This window comes from Pinus tabuliformis, chromosome 3_1 (assembly GCF_031772625.1).
Source record: "Pinus tabuliformis cultivar Carrire ecotype Pingquan chromosome 3_1, CPIR1, whole genome shotgun sequence".
In the NCBI taxonomy this organism is placed as follows: domain Eukaryota; kingdom Viridiplantae; phylum Streptophyta; class Pinopsida; order Pinales; family Pinaceae; genus Pinus; species Pinus tabuliformis.
In genome coordinates this window covers 511,083,729-511,106,376 of record NC_142301.1, presented here as the reverse complement: position 1 = coordinate 511,106,376, position 22,648 = coordinate 511,083,729, and the positions used below count along the sequence as shown (strand labels likewise).

General features: G+C 41.6%; 1 protein-coding gene across 3 annotated transcripts in view; it reads left to right on the top strand.

Moving 5' to 3' along the window:
* LOC149188053 (D-2-hydroxyglutarate dehydrogenase, mitochondrial-like) overlaps nt 1-22,648 on the top strand; it is a 455,451-nt gene that overhangs the window by 375,746 nt on the left and 57,057 nt on the right. For all 3 annotated transcript variants that reach the window (XM_089411557.1, XM_089411558.1, XM_089411556.1), the window contains 2 exons: nt 1,854-1,954; nt 2,199-2,307. In XM_089411557.1, coding sequence (XP_089267683.1) covers nt 1,854-1,954; nt 2,199-2,307 — 210 coding nt within the window. The remainder of the gene's footprint in view (nt 1-1,853; nt 1,955-2,198; nt 2,308-22,648) is intronic.

Sequence of the window (22,648 nt, the reverse complement as noted above, 5' to 3'; positions counted from 1 at the left end):
GTGTTTATTTTAGTGTTTATATGGTTAAATAACTTGTTAGTAATTAAACAAGTAGGCGAAATAAACCAGAGAATACAGATAAAATTTCTAACGGGTAATACCTAGAAATTTAAACATAACTAAGCCCTAGGACAGAACCCTCGGGTTTACTATTGCTTGTTGGATGAAAACCCAACACTCTTGAAGAGATTTCATCCAGAAGTCTCACAGAGCCTCAATTTTATCAACAGATTGGAGTGGGGATCACACAAATTTCCAGTTTGGGTGTCATGTTTAGTTGAATTTTTGGAGGCCCGGTTTAGTGATGCTGCAGATATATCATATTTTTGGAGGCCATCTCAGATATCTTCCAGCTCAGCTATTGGTAGATGTACTGGCATGTATATAAATAAAGCTGAGGTTGCCTGTGTACTTTTGAGTTGCAGTTTATGTGTTTACATTGCAAATCTATTTGTTGTTTTGATTGAGTTTCAATTGAGCAAATTTGCGGTGTAAATTTTGAAGTAAAATTGCAAAAAAATTGCCAAATAAAATTTAGGGATATTACATTTCCCTTATGATGCAGTTAGGGTGGATTTCTAGGGTTGGTGTCAGTGAGGTCACAAGAGTGATATTATGTCATCAGTGGGCCTGAAGGGTTTTGGAGGAGTTTTATGAGGTTCAGTTACTATATTTCATCATCAGGGTCAGTTCCACAGAATTTGTTTTTGGTTCTGTTGCGTTTTAATGATTTCCATAAAACGGGGATATTATCAGTATATTTTAATTAAATACATTAAATGTGTGATAGGGGAAGAATTATGTGGAGAAACACCTTAGTGTAATAGCTCATTGGAACCAGAATGAAAAGATCTACAGGATGGGATGACAAAAGGTAACTTTCAGTGGCTGGAGAGAGTAGAGGCAGATTTACCATTTTCCGGGATTAGAAGTGACTTAAATAAAACAAAATAAAGTCACTTAAGTAAAATATGAAGGAGAAGCTTCTAGAGTGGGAATAAAAGAATAAAATAAAAGTGCTTCTAGAAGGCTGGAGAGAGATCCATCCAATCTTTAAAAGGAGGGGGAGCAAGTCATTTGGATATATTGGGAATTTGCAGTATATTATGTTGGAGAGGTTTTGGGAACGTGCTTCTCAGAGAGCCCTAGGATGGAAACCCTTAGGTTCCTTCTATGTGTTGGACGAAAACCGATCACACTATTGAGAAGATTTCATACAGAGATCTCATTGGGTTTCATTTCTAGTTTCAGTTTGGGAGGTCAGAGTCAGTGTTGCAGCAGATTTTGGAGACCATCTCAGCTACTCTCCAGCTAGTTTGCCAGCTTTTTCTGCAGATTATCATTGTAATTGCTTCTTAATATTAAATAAATAAACAGCTGGATTTTGCAGTTTATTGTCTACCTGTGCATTCTTTTCTCAGCAAATTACGGAGTAGATCTTTATAAAATTTCTTAAGTCTGATGGATATGAAAATATTTGTAATTGCCGATATTTGTAATTTTCATGATATTTTGGATGAAGTTCATGAAGTAATTTTTCCGGAATAAAATCCCTAGTAATTTAACAAAAATAATTAAAAGGGATATTAGAGAATGTGGGTGGCCTCTTCATATACTGAGTTTAGTCATGGAAGTCTTGTCTGTACTCTGCATAATCTACAATATAATTTTCAACATATTTTTAATTTGTTTCAACTTCTAGTGGCATGCATTTTCTATCTAGATGAAAAAGAGTATGAGCAGTTCTTGTGATTATAAAAGTGATACATTAGATCCTTAGTTCGCTGTTCAACAGTATAGTGTGCTTTATCAAAGTTTTAATCCGTTATTCATGTTCATTTTAAATCTTGCAGGCTTTGAATCACTTGGAAGGTGTCAGGAACCCTTTACCTTCTTCAAAGGAGAAATTCTATGTTTTGATTGAGACTACTGGTAGCAACCAGTTGCATGACAAGTAAGAGATCCTGGCTATCTGATGCAACTCCTTGTACACAGTATGAGCTACGTTATTTGTCATGATAGACTTTCTTCTTATGAAATAATATAGGATTTGCAAGTAATTGCTTACCTACCTCCTCTCTGACTTCAATCTCTGTAGAACTAATGTTCCTAAAACCGTGGGATATAAAATGTTTTCTGACTGTTTGTGATAAGCTACTTCATCCATCTAAATGAGCTTCTCGTATATTCTTTTACAGAGCAAAGTTGGATGCCTTTCTGGAGAGTTGTCTTGAAAATAGTCTCATTGTTGATGGTAGTGTGGCACAAGACTACAATCAGATTGCTGCATTTTGGCGAATACGTGAGGTTGGTTAGAACACCTTACTGCTTGATAAATTAGCCTTTTTTTCCAATAATTTTCTTTCTTTAAATATCAATATAAATAGAGATGTAACGTGCTTTTTATACGAAAGGAATGGGCTCCATATGCAGCTACCGCAAGCACTAGTTAAGCTCAAAAACTGGATTGACTTATCATCTTAGGAAGCTACTTGTCACTCAATCCTGCAAAGATAAAAAATTCAAAGAAGAAAATCTAAAAGAGATGGGAATATTTAGATTGACAATCCTCCTGCTCAATCTTTTCCCAAACTGAACATAACTTAGCCTATCAGAGAAGATGCTTTTCTGAAAATCGGGCCAATAAAGGTCAATAAAAAGTCTCCTTACAGGAGTACATATCAACTATAAATGCAAAACAATTCAAAGATTGTGAATTTTCTAGAAAGACATAAATTTGTTCCATAAAGATTTAATACTTGTTTTTCTGCACTGATGACACCTTCAACTTCAGCCAGTTTGGTATTAAAAGAATTCACCAAACATCAGTTTTTAAGAGAGGATATGCAGGCAATTTTGAGAAACTATATCAAGTCCCTTGGTTACTATCATAAGTCATGTTCCCTATTAACCAATTTTCATATCTGTTACAAGTTGGTCTCCTTATCCCTAAAACATATTCTCAAATGCAATTGTTGAGAGGGGTTGCAAGTAAATGCACCTACTTAATGTTGAGGAGATAGTGGTAATAAATGATCCTAGAAGACACCTCACATGAAATGATAGCATATGGCCATCAGAAACCTCCCATTTCATTGAAACTGACATAATTTGATGTTGTTCTTGTTACGCTAAAGTGTAAAAGTCCAAATGTTAATTTTAGGATAACAATGGTATGTTCTATGCTTGGAGCAATTTTACATCAATTTTCTTTATTAGCCCAATATCATATCCAGTATAGCAATCACATCAACATGATCGTAAAATGCAGGTAGAACATAAACAATAACAATAGAAGACAAGCCAACACAAGAGGACACAAGATATGGCACCAGCTAGGGACAAACCCCAATGTGGGGAAACCCTTGATCAATTCTTCAAAAGTTCAGCAAAGAGAGAGAGTATAATTTACAATATTCACTTGCCCAAATTGATTAGTCAAGACTCAAAACAACAGAAATAGAAAGCCCTAATTGCTGATTTGTGGTAGCATCGGATGTGCTCTAGCCATGAAAATTGATGGAGAGACTAAGGCACATAATATCTCCAAGACCCAGAAATGGTTTGGGGAAATTCCACCCAGTTGGAGAGATATTAAAATAATTAATATTTTTAATGGGGTTCCTAAGTCTAAACTTAGGAAAATTAAAATATTAAGGGATATTAATATAAAACTAGGTGAGAATGTTCTAAATGACATGGATCAAGCCAAATTTAATCTTAGCCGTTGATTAGGGATTTAATCTCGGCCATTGAAGACTCAATAGGAAAAGTATAAGAGGAGGTTTGAGGGTCAGTTGGAGATACACCAAATTGATCAATCAATTCGATTTTCTGGAGTGGGGTTTTGCTGAGAGAATCGAACCAGTGACCTGTTCAGCGAGGGGCAGTTCGGCATGAGGCTGAGAATACATAGCAGAGAGGCAGAGATAGTACCAGAGAGACAACACAAAGCCTGGAGAGGCTGACACAGAGGGAGCTGAGTGTTATGCAGAGGCAGTTGGGAGCTACACAAAGGTTAAAGAGGCCAACATGGGTGACACAGAGGGTCCAAGATGTTGACGTAGAGGCTAGTAGAGCTGATGCAGGGCCAAGAGGCAGCGCCAAAAGAATTTTCGTGGGACAAATTAGTGTTGGTGAGCCGGGAAGGGTGACACAGTCCCTGCAAAGGGACACAAAGCAGTGGAAGTTGCCACAGTTGCAGTGGGATCGTTCATATGGTGACTGATCAACCGGAATATCTCTCTCCGAGGAAAAGTACTACTATCGAGGGCATTCTCTATTGGGTGAGCCATTTCTGGCACCCTCGTTGTATTTAGAAACTGCATAATAATAAAACCTTCATATCTGTTGCACCAGTTTTCTTGCATTGGGTTTCTCCAGGGACAATTGTCAAAAAATATCGGTGTCCCTTGTGTGTTTGTCTCAGTTATTTCGGTTGTTGATCTTATATGAGTTAAGGCTGCATTTGTGTTTATTTTCAGTATTTATATTTATAAATAACTTGTTAATGAAAGAACAAGTAGGAGAAAATAAACCACATAATCTAAGTCACCTGACACGGGGATTCGGGATTCGTAGGATACAGGGATTCGAGAATCGGATTCGAACACGTTGACCTCCCGGAACAGGACACGTAGGATTCATTATATATTATTTTATTAAATATATATATATATATATATATATATATATATATATATATATATATATATATATTAAAAATTAGATATTTCTTACACAAATTCTCATTAATGATACAAATTCATTGATTTCAAACATAGATCTTCATCTAGATGTTAGTTTTACTGTTTACAAAGTAAGTTAGTAACATTATAGCATGCATAGTACATACAAAATTCAAATACATGTCACATAAATCATGATTCATAAATGAAAGACAACTTACAAGATAGTAAGATAAAGACATTGAGAACTGTAGTTTTCTCATTAAGTCATCAAATCAAAATGTGTTACATAGGTAGTGCAATGCCAATGGCAAATAGAAATAGAAAATATAAAACAACTACAGGTATACAAGCCTCAAGGCAATAGGTAGCCCATGACTCATGAGTCAACAATCCTCATAGTCATCATCAGAATCAGCATCAATGTCCTCATCATCATGGTCACTAGACTCACCACTGCTCTCCTCTGCATCCTCCTCCTCCCCTGTATCCATAGTCGCCTCTGCATCTGCTGGTGTGGAGGATGACCCCTCTAAAATATCACCATCATCAAATCTAACAGGCTCTAGCACTGGATCATTGAGATCCATGTTGGCCAATGCCAACTCAACACTTCTATCCAAACCCATATCATCAGGAAAGACGTCCCACATCTTTGTCTTTCCCCTCGACCACTCTTCCCTCTGCCTGTAAATAAGACAAAGGTTGGTGTGCACATACTCCAATTCCTCGCAACAAGAGGATGATGTAACTTGAGAGAGGAGCCTCATGGCTAACTGCTGAAGAGGAGGGCTTGTTGCCCCATGATTTTCCCACCAAGAATAGGGCTTCTTAGTCCCCCTGTCTCTAATCACATCATATCCTGCAAATCGACCAGTGCCAGTGGAAAACTCTGCAAAGGCATCCTCCACCTCATCAAGCAATGCTCTATCTTGAAAAACCCGCATGAATGCATCTTTCCTCCCCTGTGCAATTTCACCATCCACGTGAGGAGAGAATCTGCGGGAAGGTCCACCATTCAGCCACTCTTGGTTGTAGTATTTTGGGTTCAATGAGTGAGCCAAACAATGTAAAGGTGTGCAATTCTTGTCCCATCTGCTGACAAGAATATCCTGTATAGTACCACAGAAGGCCTTTGGTGATGTCTGATACTCGGGGCACTCACTCTGTAGAATAATGCTCCTCACAGACTCAATCATGGAATTCCATTCCTCATAAACCTCTCCTAGGATGGGTTTGTCTGGACTCTGTATCTGCAAGTCGAAGCAAAGAAATGATAGGGTCCATGATCTGAATAATTAGATCTACCCTCTCCCACCAAGCATCATCTAGCACTGTGTCCTTCACTCTTTTAGAGGCTACTTGATCTGTCTTTCTCTAAAAAGACCAAAACTTAGAAATAACCATGGCCCCAAGAGCGGTCTTGACCTCCCTCAACCTCTTCAACATCATGAATGGAGAGGCAAACTGTGTATCAACAATCTTCAACAATGATAGTTTGTTGTACTCCTTGTAGCTATGTTGCGGGGGAGCGCTCCCCCCCCCCCCGCTTTCGCTCCCAATCCGCGCTCCAGGTGGGAGCAACTCAGGAGCGGGTCGGGAGCACGCTCCCTAAAAAAAATTTCGCTCCCTGCCTTTTCGAGAGAATTTTACCTTTTTTGCAATTTTTTTTGTAGTAATGTTTGAAATGCAATTTTTTTTTAAAGAAACAAATAATTTTTGAGTGGGGCAGCTTAATGATCAAGTCTAGGCCCTAGTATTGATATGCTATTCATGGTAATGTTAAATTCTTAAAGTAAAAGTGACATTCTCCTTAATATTCATTTTCATTCTTTTACTTAAATTTTTAACATTACCATGAAATGACTCAGGATGTTTGAGAGTGGTTCTAGCCTCATTGGATTTCATATGGAAAAAGTAGAATTTTAGATTTCATTCAAAATCCAGCAGACTTATCAGTTTTTCAGGATTGAGGGATTTAGGGATTGCAATGTTTCCATTGAATTTTGTCATGTATTAGGGTATGGAACTCGTATTTAATCAAGAGCACCAATCCCTCTATGTACCTTGATGTTAGTGACATTGGTTGTCGAACTCCTCTATCATGACCCTCCTAAAAATGTAAACATCACTCAAACAAAATTTTGACTTGACATGCTATGCTTGTTCTATCTTATGTTAATGCTTAGAGGGTGATATTAATGACAAAGATCCCTATACAGATACAGAGGTAATGACAAAGATACCTCTGCATGTTAATGCTTAGAGGGTGATATTAATGACAAAGACCCTGATTTTCCAACAAGACTAAAAAATTAGACATTTCTTGTGGTGGAAAGAGGCCCAAGCATAAGAAATAGATAATAGATTTACTTCTCTTTTCTAGTTTCTAGTAACTTTTATAACTATTGACTCTTTCATATTTATTATGATATTTTTTTAAACAATATATGACAATTTAAGTTTGAAGTTGGCAATTATAACTCATTAGTAATGAATTATGAATATGATGCTTCATGAAAGTTTAAAGTTGTTTCATTTCATTTCATTTTATAACATTTCATTTCATGTTAGATAATATTTGTTGTAATGGTTACACTTAGGTTACAAGTACAACTTTGGTGATCAATGATGATAAATGTTATATATTGAATTTTGAAAGCTTGAAACTTTATGATTGATGAATCATGAGACTCAATATGTTGTATGTTACTATGTAACTAACTTGTGGACATGGTTGATGAAGATTCTAGATGATTGTTGTTGTATGGTTCAATCTATGTTTTTTTATGTTTTTTATATCTAATTCATTATTCTACATGTTTTTGTTGACATATATGTATCAAAATATAAAAAATATATATATTATATAAAAAACGCTCCAGGATTCGCTCCCAAATCGGGAGCTTCTGAAAATGTTGCTCCTGCTCCCGTTTTTGCTCCCGCTCCCCGCTTTCGCTCCCGCTCCCAAGTAACATTGCCTTGTAGATAGTGAGGGCATTTGTATGATTTTTGCACAAAGTTACGGATATGTCGTGCATCCTCAATAATGTTACCAATCCAAAGCACATTAGAAGCAATGGATTTCAGTGCTAAGTTCAATGAATGGACAATGCAAAATGTCCAAAACACTTGTGGATATCTAGCTTCCACAATCATGCCAGCAGCTTTGCAAACAAGTGCATTATCTTTAATTATTTGCACACAAGAATCAACACCTACATATTCAATAACTTTAATAAATAACTCACCCATAAATTGTGCATCCTTGTATTCTCCAAGTGTATCCACTGCTTTCAAGAAAACTAGACCATTCAAGGAAGACACCATGAAGTTGATGATTGGGTGTCATGCTGGATCTGTCCATCCATCAGAAACAATGCTAACCCTAGATGTTGGCCATGATGCTTTAATAGGCTCAAGCATTTTTTGCACCTCTTTTTTTCCTTCGCCAACAATGTGGTTCTAAGCTTCTCTGAACCAGGAGGTACATACCATGATGGAGACCCATGAGTTAGAGCTCGACACATCTCAATAAATAGAGGTGAGTGTGCAACATTAAATGATATGAAGTTTTGATAGAAAAAGAAGGCAATGGTGAGATCAAGTTCTTCCCGTTTCCCTTTTTGAAAAATCTTGTCCATTGGACCAAGTGAAATTGCTCTTCTTTTTGCTGCTTGTCCCCAATAGAACTCTCAAATGGAAATTTGGTGGTGCCTTTCCTCAAAAATGGAAGGGGGTCTTCATTCTTGGTTTTTCTTGATTTTGCAGCCACATTTGTCATACCAACAGTGAACTCTTTTTCCATTTCTTTCCTCTTTTGTAAAGGAACAGCTTTACAAGCTCCAATTCCTCAACCAGGTAAAGCCAACAAATGGATTTTCACACGGTAATATGTGCTTTTGAAAGAAATGTGGCAAAAGTTTCATCTCCATTGCACATTGCCTCCTCCCTTCCCCTTGGTGCTTATCCCATCCTCTCTTGTGACATATTTCCACAAGGGATATTTCTCAATGTTGTCTTTAGGTCCTTCTCTTCCCTCAACATTACTTGCAGTAGACTCTGATGATATTGGAGGAGGAGGGGCATCTCCAATGGAGACATTCTTCCCCTTCCTTTGCCCCCTAACTGCTGCCCTTGATTGAGCCATGAATACTGTAAAAAAAATAAACAAAACATGCACAAATTTGTAAAAAAAATTCATATACAAACTGCTGTAATAGAAATGCAAAAAAATAGAGATGAAATGCACTTACCTGGTAATTGAATCTCCTTGCCGAATGCTCCACACCCTTAGCTCCTTCCTCCAAACCCTTATCTCCTTGCCCACAACTCAATGTATGCAAAACTGAAAGAGAGAAATGGTAAATGACTGATAGAACAACGCGATTTTATGCCCGCGGGTTTCCCTTTTTTGGGATTCGAATCCCAAAATCGTGACACGTTGTGTCCTAACGTGACACGTGCGGGATTCGATCGTGTCACGTTCTAGGATTCGAATCACCATCGAATCGTGTCCGATTTGTGGGATTCGGACACGCATGCCATTTCCAGCGAATCCGGTTTCATAGCAGATAATGCAGTAGGGGTTTCTAACGTGTCAGCCTTAGAAATTTCAACACTAACCAGAAAGTTTCGGCTGGTCAACAAGGTTGAAATTGACCTCCAAAACAGCTCGGTCAACCTTGGTCAACTCGGCCTCCAAAGACAAGATAATGTAGCCCAAAACAATCTGAAAATTGTTGAAATTTCTAAGTATTACCCGTTAGAAATTTTATCTGTATTCTCTGGTTTATTTCGCCTACTTGTTTAATTACTAACAAGCTATTTAACCATAAAAACATTGAAATAAACACAATACAACCTCAACCATCTACAGATCAACAAATGAAAGAAATAAACAAAGACACAAGGGACACCGTTATTTTTGGACAATCGTCCTCGGAAAAACCCAACTTGGGAAAACCGGTGCAACAGTTCTAAGGGTTTTATTATTAAGCAACTTTTCTTGAGTACACTGGGTACCAAACTGGCTCACCCGACAGAGATACAAAATCTGGCAGTAATACCTCTCTTCGAAAGCAGATATTCTGAAAGTTTGCCCCACAAAACCCTCTCCAGCACAATCTGAGGCTCTATGTCAGCCCTCCTGGCCTCTGCGTCAGCCTGAAACCCTTTGCGTCAGCCCTCTGAGGCTCTGCGCAGCCTCTCTGGCCCTCTGCGTCACTTCTACAGCCTCTGTGTGGATGACGCAGGCCCTTCTGGCCTCTGCGCAGTCACTGCTGGCCCTTGTGCGACTCCCTCTGGCTCTGCTTCTGCGCTGGTCTTCCGGCACTATCTCTGCCTCTGTGCTGGTCTTCCGACACTATCTCTGCCTCTGCGCTGGTTTTCCGGCATTATCTCTACCTCTCTGCCTCGTACTCACTTCCCCTTGCTGCAACTCTGATCACTAATTCAATTTCTCTTAGCAAACCTCGCTCTAGAAAATTGAATGACTGATCACTCTAGTGTATCTCCAGCTGACCCTTAAGCCTCCTCTTATACTTTTTATGTTGAGTCTTCAATGGTTGAGATTACATCTCTAATCAACGACCAAGATTATATTTGGATTGATCCATGTCATTTAGAACCTTCTAACCCAGTTTTATATTAATACCCATTAATTCCTAAGTTTAGACTTAGGAGCCCGTTAAAAATATTAATTATTTTAATATCTCCTTCACTGTGTAGAATTTCCCCAAACCATTTCTGGGTCTTGGAGATCTCATGTGATTTAGCCTCTCCACTAATTTTCATGGCTAGAGCACATCCGATGCTACCCCAAATCAACAATCCATCTTAGCGAGGAATGTGCTCTAGTAATACTCCACCACTGAGCATCACCCTGATTATACGGCACTGGTACCTGTGTTGATGCTAGGCCTTCCCGCCCAACATGCACTGCACTGCTGCATCTTGTACTGTTGCCCATGGCCCTACCACTGCCACTGCTACATTTGTACGGCAACTCCCTCTACATTCATGCTACTGTTGGCCCTTTCTCCCAACATTGCATCTGCATTGCAGTTCTCTCTCATCATGTTGCATCATGCTACTGCTACTGTTACTGCACTGCAACTCAATCACTGAGAAGTAAGTAATTGAACCACCCAACTACCGACATCCTTGTCAGGCTAGAAACCCTCCTGATGTTGAAGCTCTCTCTGTCGTTACACTGTGCTCCCTCTACTGCCTCTGCGTTGCTGCAACAACTTTGTGCCTCTCGCACTGCTGCAAACGTCTTTGTGCCATCCTACACTGCTGCAACCTCCTCTGTGCCTCTCGCACTGCTGCAAGCCTCTCTGCGCTGCTAGGGACTACTGCACTTCTAGCACTCTCTGCTGCTTCATCCGCATCCGTTTCTACTGACATCTGCCATCCTACTACTCTCACTTCGGGGCTCCCGTAGCCAGGTATGATCCAAGAGTTTGGGTACCTCAAGGATTTTGCCCCTCATCGTCTGTAGTCCTTCTGATTACAGCTCAATGTCTCCCCACCTCTTCTCTAGAGGTACATGAGCACTAATGGCGCAATCTTCATCATCCTCTACCTCCTTTTCCTCCTTCACTGGCATTGCCTTGGAGTCAGATGCCTCTCCCTTATTCTTCTTCCTTGGACACTGGTTTCCATAATGCCCCAGTTCCCCACCGTTGAAACACTTTGTCTTGGAGAGGTCCTTTTTCTTCCTCTTCCCCTGCTTCCTCGCAGATGCCAGAGCTGCATCCTCTTCCTCCTATTTCTTGACCCGGGCTCCTTTGCTACTACTTCCCGTCTTGGTCAGCCGTCTGATCTCTTCTTGAGATTCTCTCTACCCAGAATGCTCTGGACGAATGTCTCCCATTCCTCGGAGATTGCATTTAGGGCGTCCTCACCATTAACTCCTGATCCGGCGTGGCCCCTATGGAAGTCAGTTGGTTTCAAATCTCCTGCAACCTGCTGAGGAAGTGATCTACCTGCTCCCCCTTCTGCATCTGGTACGACCGTCGCTGATTCTCTAGTAGCATTTCTTGATTTGGGGTAGCATCGGATGTGTCTAGCCATGAAAATTGGTGGAGAGGCTAAAGCATATGAGATCTCCAAGTCCCAGAAATGGTTTGGATAGATTGTACCCGGTTCGGGAGATATTAAAATAATTAATATTTTTAATGGAGTTCTTAAGTCTAAACTTAGGAATCTGCAATAAGCCAAGGTTGGAAACGATGGAGGAGCTCTGCTGCCATCGACCTGCATACAACAAAAACCCTGGTTAACAGTAAGCTCCCAACCGTCGTGGTCAACTCAACTCCCACCGCAGCTTCGGTCCCTGCCTGCACCTATCTATCTCCGCGGTCAACATGGACGAAATGGACCTTGATGCTGTTGATTACTCCTCGGACCCGTTAGTCGATTAGGTCATTTTCCATAACCCTGCTTAGAAGTCGGTTGCCGCCTCCTCCGTTCCGTCCTGTTCACATCCTGGGTCGGTTGTCTCTTTGCCTGGGCCACCTGATAGCTCTCCCCACCTCGGATACCTCTCTGTCGACTCTCCCGAGCTGGACTGCCCTCCCCTCTCACCCATGACCCTCAACCTTCTCACCTCCTGCTCCATCCCGCTATTTAACCCGGCTCCTCCTACTGATCACTATTTTCCGCAAAACCCTAACCCTAACCCTCCCCAAGGGTCGCCTGCTGAAAACCCCTCCCAGCCAGCTGCTCACAATACTAAATCTGGGTACGTGCCATCGGTATCCGACAAACCCTCGCGCTGTTTTGTAACGCCTATGGTTGGGGTTCAAGCTGAGGACACTCCGGCAACACCACTCAGTCTAGTCGATCATCTGCATTCGCACCCTACTGCGCCACTCACTGGTAAGAAAAAATCAAAGTGCATCAGAGCCTCTGGGAAAGACTACACCATCAAGTTCGGAGAAGGACTTGCAATGGGGGATATCGCAGACAATGCCAACAAGGTTCTGGTAGGCAGGGTTCGTGGACGGACATACACAGCTGAGCGATTAGGGCTCTGGGTAAAGGAGATTTGGGGGCAGACCTTCCAGCAACTGCCCACGGTACAAACCCTAGCTCGAGGATGGTTTGTTCTCCGGTTTGCGAACGAGGATTACACTAATTTAGCTCTAGCTCGCTTCTGGCATATCGAAATGGCACCAGTGCTCCTCAAGCATTGGAGTCCACTATTTGACCCAGAGCGAGAGCAGATCGGAGCAGGCCCACTTTGGGTGAGGCTACCGGGGCTTCCATTACAGTACTGGTCCGAGGAAGTCTTCATCAAAATTGGTAACACTCTGGGTACATATTTGGATTACGATAAAACCTAAGTCACCTGACACGGGGATTCGGGATTCGTGGTGTCGGATTTGGACACATTGACCCCTCGGAACAGGACACGTAGGATTCGTTATATATTATTTTATTAAAAAATATATATATGTATTTAAAATATATATATATATATATATATATATTAAAAATTAGATATTTCTTACACAAATTTTAATTTATTGAAAGAGTGAATAGTTATAAAAGCTACTAGAAACTAGAAAAGAGAAGTAAATCTATTATCTATTTCTTATGCTTGGCCCTCTTGCCACCACAAGAAATGTCTAATTTTTTAGTCTTGTTGGAAAATCAGGATCTTTGTCATTAATATCACCCTCTAAGCATTAATATCCAGAGGTATCTTTGTCATTACCTCTGTATCTGTATAGGGATCTTTGTCATTAATATCACCCTTTAAGCATTAACATAAGATAGAACAAGCATAACATGTCAAGTCAAGATTTTGTTTGAGTGATGTGTACATTTTTAGGAGGGTCATGATACAGGAGTTCGACAACCAATGTCACTAACATCAAGGTACATAGAGGAATTGGTGCTCTTGATTAAATACGAGTTCCATACCCTAATACATGACAAAATTCAATGGAAACATTGCAATCCCCCAATCCTAAAATCCTGAAAAACTGATAAGTCTGCTGGATTTTGAATGAAATCTAAAATTCTACTTTCTCCATATGAAATCCAATGAGGCCGGAACCACTCTCAAACATCTTGAGTCATTTCATGGTAATGTTAAAAATTTAAGTAAAAGTGACAATTAAGGAGAATGTCACTTTTACTTTAAGAATTTAACATTACCATGAATAGCATATCAATACTAGGGCCTAGACTTGAACATTAAGCTGCCAAAACGCTTGCCAAATGAAAATATGCGTGGCTGTAATGACCAAATGCGGCCTTTTCATACCCGCGCAGGTCACTTTTGCTGCCTAACAAGTCCTGAAAAACAGGACACAATTTCCAAAATCGTGACACGCTGGGGGATTCGACGTATCAAAATAAGACACGGCGTGTCATGTTTTTTGGACACGAATTTTGTGAGAATCGTGTCGGACACAACGGATTCGAATTCGTGGGCCCTATAGAACGAATCCGGTTACTTAGGATAAAGCCATTGTACAGTCCAAAAATCACTCCTTAGCGTGCATATTGGTACACTTGGACACTCAGGAGGGTCTGGAAGAAAAAATTACACTCCAGTGGAGGAACTTCACCAGGGTTCAGATACTGGATTACGAGGGCGCGCCTTTTCGATGCCACAGATGCCATAAGGTCGGCCACATTTTCAAGGAATGCTCCCTGGTCACCAAAGCACAGGAGACAGCAACAATGCACAGATCGGCATTTGCACATGGTACCTCAGCTCAACATGGGAAGAACATCGAACCGGGACCTGATCCACCTCGCAAGGTGACTCCATCCAAGCCTGCGAGCCCTGCAGCGAGTACATCCACTGGTCCCCCATCTCCTCCACTAACTCGAGCACGAGCAGCGGTGGAAGCGGCTCGATCAGCGGGTACTCCTCTTCCCTCATCTCCTGTTCTATCTTATATTGATGTTTCAAATGTTATGCATCTGCCTGCATCTCATTCCTTTTGCATCCCTCATTCTGCATCCATTTTCTGCAGTTCCCCCCCTCATTTTCTGGTTGACTCCACCACCGCTCCCACCATTCCCCCGGTGAGTCATTGTCCACCCTCACCTCCTCCACTGGATACCCCATGCCCCTATAACCTCATGTCTCGAACATCGATAGGTTTTTCCCTACCACTCTCGGGCCTGGGCCTCACTCCCCCCATTTCATCGACCAGACCATCACGGGGCCGAAAATCTTTCTTATCACACGCCATCCTCCGAGCAGGGGCCGAGGTCCTCTCTGGGAGACAGTCATCAATTGATCAGGTTCTTAGAGCAAAGCCAACCCCTGCCATTGTTTCCCCATGAAATGCCTCTCTTTCAACTGTAGGGGCATGGCTAGCTCCCCCAAAAAGCTAGCCCTTCGCAGACTATTCTCTGTTACTCCTGTTGACATTATCCTTCTGCAAGAAACCCTAGGAGGTGGCATGCTAGTCTCTTCCACTCTTCAGTCCATCTGCCCTGGATGGAATTTCACGGCTCTAGATGCCTCGGGTCGTTCGGGGGGTTTGGCTATTGGTTATAACCCTCGCTTTATCAAAGCCCTTGCAACTTGGGGAGGCAGGGGATACTTGGGATTGGACCTCTATTCTGTTGAATTGGGTAAGGAGATTAGGGTTATGAATGTGTATGGGCCATGTCAGGGAAGAGAGGCCTTTTGGAATCACCTCCTAACCTTATCCCTGACCTCTGTTGACAACCTCATCTTAGGTGGTGACCTCAATTTCTCTATTGGATTCAGTGAGTCGTGGGGGTCAGCAGCACAGGTCGATCCTCTCTCAGAGGTCATGGAATCCCTCCTTGATCAGGCACAGCTCATTGATGTGCCTATGATAAAGCCCTTACCCACTTGGAGGAATAGAAGAGTAGGGGAGGCGGCCCTTGCCAGGAGGCTGGACAGGATGGTCATCAAGCATCAGTTACTCGAGACCCTCTCTCATTACAAGCAATGGGTGGGATCTGGTGGCATTGTGGACCACTCTCCCATCTACTTGGAAATCACCGGACAACCTACCAAACCTCGGGCTCCCTTCATGTTCAATTCAGTATGGTTATAGGACCCGATTTTCTCCGAGATGGTTAAGGATCATTGGGCACACAATCCTCCCTCCCAGCTTCTAACTAAGGTAGTTGTATTCAGCCACAAACTACTCCGACTAAAGAAGCTCACCATTAAATGGGCTAGAGACAAAAATTTGAAGGACAATCAGATCCTTACTGCAGTTGAAGCTGACCTTGCTGGCCTCATTGATGAAAACAACAGAGGTTTTATCAGCCCTGAAGATAAAGCCCATCTAATTGAACTGGAGAACAAATGTGCTGGCATTCTAAAGGATAGAGAGGAAACTTGGAGGTTGAAGAGTCGGGCCATATGGCTCAAAGCAGGAGATGATAACACCAAGTACTTCCAAAATTTTGCCAAAGGAAGGAAATCTGCCAACACTATTTGGCAATTGCCCACTCCGGAAGGGGGCACTGCTCACACCTTTCAGCAGCTCTCTCAATTGGGCATTTCACATTTTAAACAACTCTTCAAAGCCCCCCTTGGAAGTAACTTGGCAGAGATCATTCGAGTAGCAGGGCATTTCCCTCGTTTTGTTGAACAAGAAGCTGCAGAAGAGCTCATTGCCCTGGTCACTATTGAAGAATTGGAACAAACCCTTAAGTGGTTCCAAAAGGATAAGAGCCCTGGGCTGGATGGGTGGCCTATCGAATTTTATTTGGCTTTTTTTGATCTCCTTGGGAATGATCTCCTCAATGTCATTGAGGAATGCAGATTGACAGGCAGAATGTATCCAGCTATCAACACCACTTTCATTGCCCTCATCCTGAAATCTGATTCCTCGACCTCCTTCAATGATTTTCGGCCTATATCCCTCTGCAACACTATCTACAAGGTTATAGCCAAAATCATTGCAAATCGGCTTCGCCCCATCCTATCTCTTCACATTTCCCCTGAACAGTTTTCTTTTCTCCACAACAGGAAAATCCATGAAGCCATTGGTACAGCTTAGGAAGCCATCCACTCCATTAATAAAAAATCCCTTAAGTGTACCATCCTCAAGATTGATCTTGAAAAAGCTTTTGATCGTGTATCATGGCTTTTCATTAAAATGATTCTCATTCATCTTGGCTTCCCCATTGAGTTCATAAACTGGATCATTTGCTACATCAACTCTGTCACTTACAGTATCCTCATAAATGGCTCTGCTACACCCTTCTTTCATGCTGATCGTGGCCTGAGACAGGGATGTCCACTGTCCCCTCTGCTTTTCCTATTGGTAATGGAGGGCCTCAGTAGACTCATTGCCTCGGCAAAGAGGGAAGGTAGATTACAAGGCCTCAAAATGTCTGACCTATTCTACCTCACCCACCTGCTATTTGTGGATGATATTTTGATTTTCTTAAATGGCAGCTCCAGGGACTTGGACACCTTCCACGAGATCCTCAAGATTTTTGAAGTAGCCACTGGTATGTTTGTCAACCACTCCAAGTCCACCATCACTACATCTGGTCTAAATCCTACTGAATCCAGATCTGCAACCCATCTTTTTCCTTTCATCCCACACCATCTCTCAGAGGGTCTCAAATATCTGGGCTTCCGGATCAAGCCAAACTGCTATCGCATTGCCGACTGGACATGGTTAGTTGTCAAACTGGAAAAAAGACTAAATAGCTGGAACCATAGACTACTCTCCAGAGTTGGGAGGCTAGTCTTGATTAAATCAGTTTTGGAAGCCACCCCAGTCTACTGGATGTCGCTTGCGTGGATACCTCAGGGAATCCTCAGCCGCTTGCAACAACTTTGCAGTCGATATCTATGGAAGGGGCACAAGGAAGGTAAAACTTTTTCATGGGTGTCTTGGAAATCCATCGCCCTGCCAAAGAAATGGGGGGGATGGGGGATAAAAGAGCTCCCTCAGTTTGCAAAAGCTCTTGCAGCCAAAATGAGTTGGACCCTCCTCATTGCTAGCAATCTCTGGACAACTGTTTCATTCCACAAGTACATTTGGCCACTACAGATCTTGGACTGGGCACATCAACAAACTTGGAATAGTGGAGGCATCTCTATTGTTTGGAAAGCCATTCTACAAACAATGCCTTTTATAAGGACTGCTCTTGCTTGGCGCATCAACAATTGTCACTCTGTGAGAATCGGTATCGATCCTTGGATTGGAGGGCGGGAATCTGTATCACCTACCTCCGGATCTTATAGCCTTCCTACAACACAAAGAGGTCTCGACCATTGCCCACATTGCCACCCAAAACCCTCGGTTTTATCTAGGACATCAATGGAAATCAACTCATGATCTCGACATCCCTGAGCAATGGCAGCACACTTGGTCTATGTATACAAGGGCACTTCAGGAGGCACACATCATACTAAATCAAGAACCTGACACCCTCGTCTGGACTCCAGCTGCACATGGGAAATATAGTCCAAAGCTCGGATACCTTCACCTGATGGAAGCCTAGAAACCTTTACATCTATAGAACTGGTGGCAGAACCTATGGAAATTAAAAGTTGCCCCTCGATCAAGGCTTTTCATGTGGTCGGTACTTAATAACAAGACCCCCACGGGCGAGGCCCTCATGCACAGAGCGATTTATGGTCCGAGCAGATGTGTTTTATGCTAGCAAGCTTCTGAATCCAATGAACACTTATTCCTGTTTTGTACACTTGTCACACACTTCTGGCAAGATATCACACAACAACTTAGAATCAGGAATACATGGCAAGGGGCATCTCTTATTCAAGCCTGGCATTGTTGGACAACGACTCACCCTAAACATAATGAACAGTGCCTACCTCTCATTATTTGTTGGACTATTTGGCTTGGAAGGAATCGTTGCATCTTCAAGAACCAGCCTGTAAACTGGTAGCTGCTCATAGTACAAGCTCTGTCTGCTTACAATGATGTCCCTAAGGATCTGCCTACTCGATCCCACAATATTATCGGACCGGGAAACATTAATAAAACTCGGCCATGGGCCTACTTCGACGGGGCTGCACAGATACATGGTTGTGGAGGGGGATTTTGCTTATACCTCTTCGAATAGCACTTCTACAAAGTCAAACTAGGCCTGGGAGATGGAACCAACAACTATGTTGAGCTCTTAACCCTTAGACATTTGCTGCATTTCACCCTTGCGCATGATTGCATCTCTGTTCAGATTTTTGGCGATTCACAAATTATCATTAATTGGTTCAATGATATAAATCAATGTCATGCCATTTCCCTTCAAAATATTTCATCTGATGTGAAAAATCTCAAAACAGGATTTAATCTGATCACATGTCAACACATTCACAAGGAAAACAATGAAGATGCTGACGGGCTTTCCAAGGAGGGCTCGTTACTTCCCAGAGGCTTGTGGATAATTAGCGAACAGGTGGACACAGAAATATATCAATACCACCATAGGCCGTACATAGACCGGGAATATCACAGGGTGGATCGCCATAGGAATATGGTTGCTTTTTGTTTTGTTTATATGCATACTATCTATTGAAAACCATTGTATATTTATTTTCATCGAGATTCTGCGAGATGCAGAGGATTTCATCGGTGCACCAAAGAAATTCAGTAGTCTCATTCATACGGGAACTTCCTCAGATTCTGCGAGATGCAGAGGATTTCATCGGTGCACCAAGAAACATTAAAAGGGAGCGAGAACAGCTAGATAGATATCAGGCATTAGTAGCTCAAGATGGGGAGCATGCCTATTTTCCAGAGGCTGCTCAACAACAGGTTTGGTTGGATGCGATGGTAGAGAAATACAACTCCATAATGGTGAACGATGCCTAGGAGGTAGTGCCAAGGCCTCAAGACCAAGGTTGCACGAAACAGAGAAACGGGTACGAGTTTCCGAAACGGGAATGAGTACGAAACACGACCTCCCCAAATTTTGGAAACGGGGAAACACGCATATATATATATATATATATATATATATTAAAAATATTTAAATATATATATATATATAGATATACATGTGCAATCATAAAGCATAAATGACACACTATAATTTATTACATTTAAACATTGTGATTAAATTTACATCACATTTACTCATGAATGATCACATAATGAAAATAAAAATATCGGAATATCCAAAAGCAACCTTTATTATATATCCAAATCTCAAAATCAGCCTTTATTTATATTAATATATGAGGCTGCAAGTACAATAAAGACTATAAGGCTGCAAGAACTATAGAGACAAAAGACTAATCCTCATCATAACAATCCTCATCAAAAATAGAAGCAGTACAATGCTCAATAGTGGATGGTGGTGCTGAAGAAGATGATGCGCCAATTCCACTTCCAGACTCGACCTCAATATTCAAGGCAGCAAGAGAGAGATCCAAATCAGGATTTTCTGCATCCACATCCCATTCTTTAGAAGGACCACTGTTGTATTCTGGACCCCTACGAGATGCAAGGCGAAGGTTGGAGTGCACATAAACAAGATTCTCTACCTTAGGTGAGCCCAACCTATTGTGCTTCATAGAATGAATAAAACCATAAGTGCTCCAATTCCTTTATGCTAATGAAGAGCTTGCCACTTGTGAAAGAGTATGAATGGAAAGGTTTTGCAAATGTGCACCATTTGCTCATGACAAATCCACCACCTAACTGGATTCATGGTGCTTCTCTCCTCCAAAGCTGATATATCTGCATAATCATCTATTCCTGCAACAAAACTGGGAAATTCCTCCTTTACCTCCCTGTGCGGATGAGAAGGAAACATTCTCATAAGGGCTTTTTTCACCCCATTAACCACCTCTCTATCCTTATGGGGTGACTTCCTCTTCCCATTGCTTTGAGCAATAAGCTCCTCATCATAAAATTTGGGGTTCAAAGCATGTGCTAAAGTGTGCAATGGAGTGTTGAAATTGTTCTACCTATCAACAATGATTTTCTTGACTAAACCAGCGAAATGATCATCAGCAAACAAAAGTTGTGGAGACTCTTGCGAAATGATTTCCGTAGTTTTCTCAACCATGGAATCCATGTCATCATATACCTCTCCTAAGAAAGGTTGGTCAGTGTCAGCACTCCGGAGAAGCTCAAATGCAAGGGTTGTGAACTTTAGCAAGAAATCTACCTTGCTCCACCAATCCTCATCAAGGCACAATCTATGCACAATAGATCCCTACTCTGAATCTGCTTGTCTCCACTCAATCCAAAGTTGACTCACCACCATAGAAACTAATGCATGCTTAACCTCAACAAGGCGGCGCAACATCAAGAAGTTTGAGGCACATCTTGTCTCAGCAACTTTTAACAACTCCAATTTGGAATACTCTCGAAATATGGCCTGAGATTGGTGGTGGTTGGTGATGAATTTGACAATCTCCCTTGCTTCCCCTGTGAGTTCCTTTATCCAAGAAACTTTGTTGTCGATCTCCTTTAAGATCAGATTCAGATTATGGACAATGCATGGTGTCCAAAAGATGTGGTCATACCTCCCCTCAATAATTAAACCTGCAGCTTTGCAAACTGGTGCATTATTTGTGATAACTTGCACCACCTTGTTAGGCCCTATTTGTTCAATAGCTTTTATAATAACATCAGCAATGAACTGTGCATCTTTCACGTCTCCTGAGCAGTCTTCTGCCTTGATAAACATTGCTCCTTTGGGGGAAGTGGCAATGATATTTATCAATAGTCTGCGCCTTGTATCTGTCCATCCATCTGAGACTATGGTAACGCTAGAGCTACTCCAGGAAGAACGAATTGGTGATAAAATATCCGCCACAAGCTCCTTCTCATTTTTGAGACACTGGGTTCTGACTTTCTCATAGTTGGGCCCCTTGTACCCTTGAGGAGCTTTGTTAATTGCCCTTATCATATCTTGCCAGTGAGGAGAGCGAACAACATTGAATGGGATACCACATGCATAAATGCACCTAGCCACTCTGGAATCAGTTTCTTCTCTTGCTTGCACAGTCACCAATTTAGCAATTTTGCTATCCTGAACTGAAGGGGATGCCCCTCTGGTATTTTTGGGTGCTGGTTGTTCATGTTGTTGAGTGGCACTGGCTCTCCTCTTTCTTGCTTCAAGTACAATCCTTGGCTCAATGTTAGATGGAGCTTAAGGAGTAGCTTGAGTAAGCTCATTATGCCTTCTCTTAGTACCACCCGCCTCATCTTACTCTCTTTGATATGCCCTCCTTGCCAATGGATCTATTGTTTTTGTGCAACCTGCAATCCCCTGTCCTCATCCATGCAAAAGATGTGCCTCCACTCTTGGGTAGGAGCCCTTGTACGAATTATTACAAAGATTGCATCGCCATTCCCATGAGCCACCACCTGCACATTTTTTAAGCTTCGTCACATGCCTCCAAAGAGGATAATATTCAGCCCTTGGGTTGGTCCTAGGGCTTGAACTTGCAGCTGCACTTTGGTTGGAAGCCATTGCTGCAAAAATAAATTAAAAAAACAAATCTGTAAATAAAAAACGTTTTTCATATTTTTGGCAGCATAAACCCTAGAAAAATTGAAGAAATAGTAGGAAAAAACTAACAAAATGAATGTTGCTTACCCGAATTAATTTTTTGTAGTTGAAGCTACCCCAAAATGCCAGAAAAGAGAAGAGAAATATGGATGTAGCTGAGCCAAAAAGCCAAGAATGTCATAGCTGGAAACTCTGCACTCCAAATTTGCTGCTGGAATCTCTTTCTCTTGCTACTGAAATCTCTTGCCCTTGCTGCTGAAATCTACTTTGCTCACTGCTCAAAACACCCTACCTGAAACCACTGCTCTCTTCCTCTCTTCTCCTTTGCTAAAATCGCCAGTCTCCAAGAGAAATGACTTGCTGAATTGTGTGATGAGAGAATGAGACAAAGTTCACTTTTATAACTTTAGACAGGCATCTAGAAGCAACTAGAAGGCAATAGAAAAACCTAATTAAAAATTAGAAGACAAACTAATAAAAAA